The sequence below is a fragment of the Anneissia japonica genome, unplaced genomic scaffold (genome assembly GCF_011630105.1).
Source record: "Anneissia japonica isolate Jap-2015-1 unplaced genomic scaffold, ASM1163010v1 scaffold1258_len173354_cov150, whole genome shotgun sequence".
NCBI lineage: Eukaryota > Metazoa > Echinodermata > Crinoidea > Comatulida > Comatulidae > Anneissia > Anneissia japonica.
The window spans coordinates 59,012-67,045 of record NW_022754736.1 but is presented as its reverse complement, the minus strand read 5'-3'; the positions used below and the strand labels follow the sequence as shown (position 1 = coordinate 67,045).

At 33.9% G+C, this 8,034-nt stretch overlaps 1 protein-coding gene across 1 annotated transcript in view; it reads right to left on the bottom strand.

Moving 5' to 3' along the window:
* Positions 1-419, bottom strand: part of LOC117123222 (myosin light chain kinase family member 4-like) — a 13,528-nt gene extending 13,109 nt beyond the window's left edge. Inside the window, exon 1 of the mRNA XM_033269070.1 lies at positions 385-419. Coding sequence (XP_033124961.1) covers positions 385-415 — 31 coding nt within the window. The 5' untranslated portion in view covers positions 416-419. The remainder of the gene's footprint in view (positions 1-384) is intronic.
* Between the last annotated feature and the right edge of the window lie 7,615 nt (positions 420-8,034).

The window sequence follows — 8,034 nt, the reverse complement described above, 5'->3', positions numbered from 1 at the left end:
TGATATTACTATTAGCAGTCACATACATATATTAAATTTAGGGAGAAATATCCTAAATCTGTCGATGGAGCTTTCATTAACGTCCATGACTCCGAGCCTAATACAACGATATCTGACCTTGGAAGATAGAGCAAGGAGGTATCCTTGGATAGAGCGTGGCCAATAATGGAATTCGGAAACAATGGTATATGGGGCATTAGAGCATGCAATACCGCACATTTTATCATTCATGCAACGACAACCACGGTCTTTCTGTCCTATTCCTACGTTTAGCTTCTGGTCCCTCAGAAAGGAAATGAATAATGTTAAATATTTGATTACTGAATTATTGTGTGGCGAAATTAAGCTACCTGTATTACTATCGCACAATGAAAGACTACCTACCTGTTGAAGAGAGGAGCTCAGCATTGATCATTCGATTCGCGTTCGCGTTCATTCATCTGAAACGTTCCAAAATCTACAAAAGCCTATTCGTGCCACTTAAGTATATAAAATCATCGAAATGTAATCCGAAATTTCGGATTAGTAATCCGAAATAACGAATTAGTAATTCGTTATTTCGGATTAGTAATCCGAAATAACGAATTACTAATTCGAAATTTGGGATTAGTAATCCGAAATAACGAATTACTAATTCGAAATAACGAATTACTAATTCGAAATAACGAATTACTAATTCGAAATAACGAATTACTTAATTCGAAATTTCGGATTAGTAATCCGAAATAACGGATTACTAATTCGAAATAACGAATTACTAAGTCGAAATTTCGGATTAGTAATCCGAAATAACGAGTTACTAATTCGAAATAACGGATTACTAATCCGAAATTTCGGATTACATTTTGATGATTTTATATACTTAAGTGGCACGAATAGGCTTTCGTAAAAATCAACCTCAGGTGTCACTATAAATTAGGCTATCCTGTTTCAATGACAGGCTAAAGGCGCCAACCACTTGTACATTAGCCGGAGCCTGGCCCTTTTTATAACCAAAGATGAATATAAAATAGTGGTTAAAATACTTTGGATACAGGTTTAATTTTATTTTACAGGAATGTTTCTTTACCACCATGTTTAGCACAGTATTTGTATGTTGCAATCCCGTGTTACAATAGGTAGGCCTATTACATAGGCCTAATATATACCGGTACGAAATTTGTTTTTCTAAAGATAAATTAATATAGGCTATATTAAACAGACATTAAAAAACACAAAGAACACCACATAATTAATTCAGGAAAATATTCGTCTTGTCCTCAAGGGGTTTTAGCAATTATTTATTCCATGAAGGAAAGAAGCTTTCCTTAATGGTCCATCAACTCCAGTCCTCCAATAATCAGCGATAACTATGGGAGCACTGTGATAATTAAATGTGTGTGATAACACAATGCAAATATAAAGATACTGTAAATAACTAGGCCTACTGATAAATATAAAGCAATAAAAAGTGTTTAAATAATGCAGAGCATATTGTACCCTGTGTATTCATAACACATGTATAATTTATTTAGGCCTACATCTTCGTTTTTGTTTTTCAGGCCAACCCGACAACTCGTAAAAATATAATAGGCTAAGCGGGACCCAGTCATTTGTTATTCATATTTTAGAATATTATACCGGGATATATAGGCCTACAGTAATGTGTTCGTGTGTGCCTTGCGATTTCATGGAGGAATACAGTAGGCCTATAGCATCTCATTCATCTAAGTAGTTATGGCGATAATAAAACATCATCATACAAACTATTTCCTATCATCATCGAATTTACTGTAATCTGTCTTATTAATATTTAAAAAACGAACGTGATTTTGGATCATGATAGTATACAATACTACCCATGGGAAGCGCCAGCCTCTGAAATCTGGGTAGTGGGGTGGGGATGTGAGGGGCAGGGTAAAATTTTTAGGGGATTTGCTGGGGGGTGGCCCGAAGTGGGTGGAGTCAGGGGCGGATGTAACGCCTCCCACTACCGTCAGTCCCGCCGAAAAACGAAAAAAGAGGGAGAACAAAATAGTGAGAAGAGGAAAAGAGGGGAGAAAAAAGGAAGTGCACAATACCATCATGGAGAAATATTTACTTCTCTTTTAATGTGTTGGCAACTGCTCTCTATGTATTCTTGGGACATTTTAATCTATTTCGTGAATTATATTATTACGTAGTCACACATTCTGCACGTAAGGTACAGATATGATTTTTTTAGTTTTTCTAGTTTTTTTTTTAAAATAAACCTATATCATTTGACATTTTACCTCAGCCTCAATTTGTTATAATTCTGTTCTTAATTTTTAAACAATTTCAGCCTCAGTGTTCTTATAAAATGTGTTCTTTAAAAAAAAAAAGTGTACAGTATTAGGTATATCATGAATATCTGCTATATCGAATTCTGTAAATTATAATACAGTCCTCAAGATGTGACCGGTATAATCTAGGAAGCATGTCAGTGTATTATAGTTCCCATACTCCTAGAGGGTACATACATTTCGTTTGCTTCGCTCTCTACCATTTTCTAAAGAAATGATCTTAAGTTGAAGAATTTCTTCACAATTAAAAAAAAAGTATTAATTTCTTACTGTCAAAGTGTCACCCTTTGATAGTGCCATTTCTAGGCATCTAGAGTTACCACATCCTTATTGCATTTTATACTCAGCTCCTACCTTGATGTGGGTGAGGTGGGTGTTGGGACTCCTGGTATCTTTCTCCCTAGTGGCATAAAATTATATGAGCTACTTAAAATTGAAATTATTTAAGAAGTCAAATTAACACACACACAAATAATTTTAACTCTTACAGTACTATTTCAGGACAATACAATTGCCCTAGCACCATTAAATTTGTTAATCTCAGTCGATACTCAACCATGTAATAGTATGAGAATGCTATTTCCAGGCTACGCTAGTTGAGCAGAAGAGGAGTGTGGGTATGTTCTGTGATGTTAACAGTAGCATCAAGAAAGTGACTGTGGGTAGGATAATATCCACTGGTGTTGATTTTTTTTATGGGGATGAAAACTGTCGGCGGACTTCGAAATCTAAGAGCATCAACTCCATGGGACCAAATAAAAAAATTTATATTGTATAAATTATATGAAGTGAACCCGATACATGTTTCAAATTATTGCTAATTTATTAGGGTCGCCATGGGAGGAATAAGTTGAGTCTACCATTTGGGGTTAAAGCATGAGAAAATGTTGAAAGGAAATGTGGCACAAGAGAAAGCCGCCATGGCATTTTCAGTGGAGGCACAATGGGGATTTCAGGGGACTAAAAAGATTGCTGGTAATCATATTATATGTATTTATTTAAAATCGATTAAATAAGCCTTTTTCAAACCCATAAATTGTCATTTAAAACCACTTTTCGATCAATTCCTGTCACTGCGAACATCAATATCAAATACTACAAACATTGCTTTTCCATATAGCATTATCTTATTACCAAATCCACCATGTTGCAGAGCTTAATGTACAAAATATAATCATATCAAAATAGTAAAGCTATATGAAGATAGAATTTCTTTTACATAACCACATATAACATAACAAAACACAGGCCATATACTTCATAAGTGTATGACTCTATAACAATTCTTAATAAAAATTTGTACTTAAAATGTCAAGTTCTAAAGACACTATTAAACTTTCAAATAAACATTGATCAAGGATATGGGTAAATGTAGCCTGTGATATGAGTGTCTACCCTCACAGTAACTTGAAAATGAGGGCAAGGCAAAAAACCCAAATCTAACTTTCGCTAAAATAAAGTATAAACAAAGAAACACAAAAAAAACTAACAAACCAAAATACATAACAAGGTGGGCATATGAGACTATACTTTTACAGCCAATTGAAGACAAGTCAATAACTCTTACACCAAAAAAAAAATTTAAAAAAAATTAAAAAGGCAACAATAATAATAATAATAATAATAATAATAATAATAATAATAATAATAGTAGCATAGTGTTTGCCCTGAAAAGTCATAGTAGGTTTTGACACTTGCTTTGTAAATCATAAAGAATTTTTCTCTTACTGATTTTAAACGTGCATACTGTATTTGCAATGAAGCAAACATATTTTTGTGCAAGTTTAAATTAATTTTTATTTAACAGCTAAACAGGAATACTAGCCATTCTTATAGTTTTCACAGCAAGCATTCTTAAGTAGGAACCCATACAAAGAGAAGATTACTTCAAATCTAAGCCCCCCCCCCTATGATGGTCAGAAAGCATCAGGAAGCGAGATCACAAAGGCTGCTGCAACTGCATCAGGTGTCGGGATCAGCGAGGAAGCAGACACACATGCGATCTTTGCCCATCAACAATATGGCAGCACCATCGGGACTCCACTGCAAGCTATTCACTTGGAATGAAGCTGAAAGAAAAAACAAACACAAAATAAAGCCCTGTTAGACTACCAAATTTTATATGATAAAAAAAAAATACAAAAAAACTGTTGTATGCTCATATATAGTCATGATGTGTGTATGGTCATGTATGATGTCATCATTACCATATTTAGGCATGTCACATGTCAAATAAAATTGTATAGTCTTGGAAGGGCTTAAAGCTACCCACACTACCACATTTCATGTGACAATCAGTGTGATGTGCCATAGAACATGTTGATGTCATACTACATCCAAACATGGGCATATCACATATGGGCTTATCACCTACCACATCAAAAATTATGTTTTTTCTTGAATGATTATTATTATCTTAGTTTTTGTGTCATACTGTTAATTAGTGCAATTAAATATTTAAGAATTAAGAGACGCTTACTATATAATTTCAAAACAAAATTTAATGACAAGAAAGATCGACGTTTCGGGTCCATCATGGAACCATTCTCAAGATCAAGTTAATTGAAAAAACTAGAAACAAAAATACCAAGCAGTGACAGGAAGTAAGTAATTAATTTACATATCAATAGGGCCTACTGTGTGGAGCCATATAGTGGAGCTAAGCAATAATTAGCCCTTCTTAGCAGATTAACTAGATAGTGGAGCTATAAATTGTTTAAGTTAGCACAATCACAATGGAAGTATGTTTCTTTAAAGCATTTCTTAGCTTTTCCTTGCTTTCAGATTTTTAAATTATTATATTTTGTTCAGACATTGTTCTTTTTTTTGTCAGTTTTGTATTTTACTCTGATTGTTAAATTCAAATCTAATAAAAAAAAAACAAATCAAATGCTAAAAAAAAAAGTCAGAACATTTAAAATTCTTTCTATGTTACCCTGATAAAAGTAACACTCATGCAAATAAAGCCCTCTCCAGAATCTCAAATTTTCTTTGAAAAAATAAAACATGCGATGTGCCTAAATATGGTCATGATGACATCACATCATGACCATATATAGGCACATCATGACTATATATGGGCATACAACAGTTTTTGCCTAAGAAAATTGATAAACTGGATATATACATTTCTGGACGTTATTTTAACCATGTACCATATTTTTTTTTAATCAAAAAATATTTAGTGCAAACAGCCTGAATGAGATTTTCCTTAGTAAAACAACTCAAGTGACGTGTTGAAATTAACCAAGAAAATCTTGCCAAGCAAAAACAACCAGGCAAGTTTTGTAAACTCACTTAAATCATCCTGAGAGACTAAATTGTGCATAATAAAAAATTTATTCAATTCATTTGTTTTCTGCGCATCTGCATATATATATATGCATGCACATGAAAGTAGTTGAAAAACCAAGTCTCAAAGTGCTCAAAGTGTGAACTAGCTTGCACAGTAACTTTCTTCTCCCCTAAGGGCCACTTTGTGTCTTAGCTACCGGTACCAGCTACAGTATCTCTCATCTGTCCACAACAGTGTCTGTATGAACCATTGGAATTAACCATGAAATGTTATTACCTAATGGATATTTATTTATGATGTATAGTAACAAAAACTAACCTTCTGTTGGCACTTCAACTGACACACAACCTGCTGGAGACCACATGTACATCTTATTGCTGCCGGTACTCATAGCTTACCTTGGTTGATGTGGGTCCCATTGGAGGCCTGAAAAACAAATACCACAGAACCTATTAAAACAATGGAGGACCTCAGATCAATTTTGAAGAAAATTATTCAAGCTCACAAGACAGAGAGCAACTTAGCTTAGTCGGCTGTACTGGTGGTAAACTGCGTGTGCGCTAAACTATAGATCTCTTGGTCACCCGTTCAATTCCCATCGCTGCTCCTCATGTACTTCAGTTAGAGGGCTAAAATACATGTTACCATAGCACACTGTCTTCTAGATGAGATGTTTAAACCGTTGGTCCTGTGTGTATTATGGCCCTTGTGCATGTTAAAGAATGCATTCGGAAGAGAGTAGGGGATTGTCTACCGGTGTATTGCCCAATCACCACCAGAAGGACCCCCAATGGAAATAAGCCTTCTTCAGATTCAGACTTTCATTGATTATTCTTGGTGTTTACACAAAATAAAGCCATCTATTCTCAAGTTTTGGCAACATGCATCGCATAAGATCTCTTGGTATTTGTCTAGAGAGCCAACTCCCCAAAAACTTTGACAATTTAGGGGATTCAAAGGCTAAATTTAATGATTATAGTCTACTAATATGTATTCTTCCAGATAGGGCTTGGTTAGCCCCTCTAGATCTAGATCCTTTAGATCGGTGGCACTCAAAATAATTTGGTGCGTTCAAAGTGAATTAAAATTCTTAGCTACAAGTACAAAAAAAAAAAAAAAAAAAATTACGAAACATAAAGCAAGGGAATCTTAAGTAAAAATGAAATAAACACAAGTGAGTAGTGCTGCTGATGAGGCAAGTAGCTCCCCGAAAAACATGACAAGGAAATACATCCTGCCTTGCCTGTCACAAATTTCAAAGGGCCACCTGTACCACCAACAAACTCAAAAATAATGTTAAGGCAAACAAAATTAATTAGTTACAAAAAAAAGGAAAAGACAGTAATACAGATACTTAATCTACGATAAAGTTTGCAAGTGCTTCAATTCAGATCTTTTTCTCCACGCTCGTTTTCCATAACTTTTACAAAATTAATCAAAGTATTTCTCTACTTCATTTGTCATGGAAAGAGCAGTGGAGCCTAGGACGTAGCTTAATTTAATATCAATATTAGCACTTAAAAATTGATCCCAAACATCGATGTTATGACTACTTAATTTATATTCAAGTTTATTTAACTCCTCTAAACGTATGTTTAAGAGAGCGGGACAAGAGAATAAGAAGTGTCTTTCTTCTTCATTATTTGTATTGCAAAGAGTACATAAGCCATTCTTGTCTTCAGACCATCTAGAAATTCTACTATCAAGGGGCAATGTATTGGAGCGAAGTTTTAAATTTCAATGATACACTTTCGAAATCCAATTTATCTAATAGATAATTTTCTAATTTAATTGTATCTTTAAGTAATGAATAGTCAGTGAGTGAGGCCTTACTTTCAATGTCCTCTCTCCAGTTTTCTAGTTTTCAAAAAGAAAACTGGAAAGAACATAAAGCCAATTAAAGTGTGATGAGATAATGGAGGCACAATACCTTTCATTAAGAAATACAGAAAATTGATGTGAAAATTTGTGGTTTACATTCAATAAATTGTATTTATTCAGGCAAAGTAACCAAACTTATATTTTTTAATTTGTTTCAGGTCGTTGGATTTTATATGGCAGCCAATTCCAGCAGTCCATAACAAGCTTGTTTTTGCTGTACCTACAGTGTACATTTTCATCCTGAATTAATTTTGTAATCACATTTTAAATCAGTAAGCTTCTGTGTTAACATTTTTCACAGGTGCCTTTTTAGCAGGCATTTAACCAAAGAGACATGTACAAATAGGCTAGAATAGCAATTTTTGGACCAGTTCTCTAAATTTCATCTGATATTGAGTGCACAAAGTTACCGATACAAGTTTTATACATATTTTACTGTATGTACAATATAAACAATAAACTATCCTATTATGGGAGGCACATTTATAACCAAAAAAGTGGTAAAATATTTTGATAATATTATTATACAGTGAAAGCATTTCATTTATATCATGT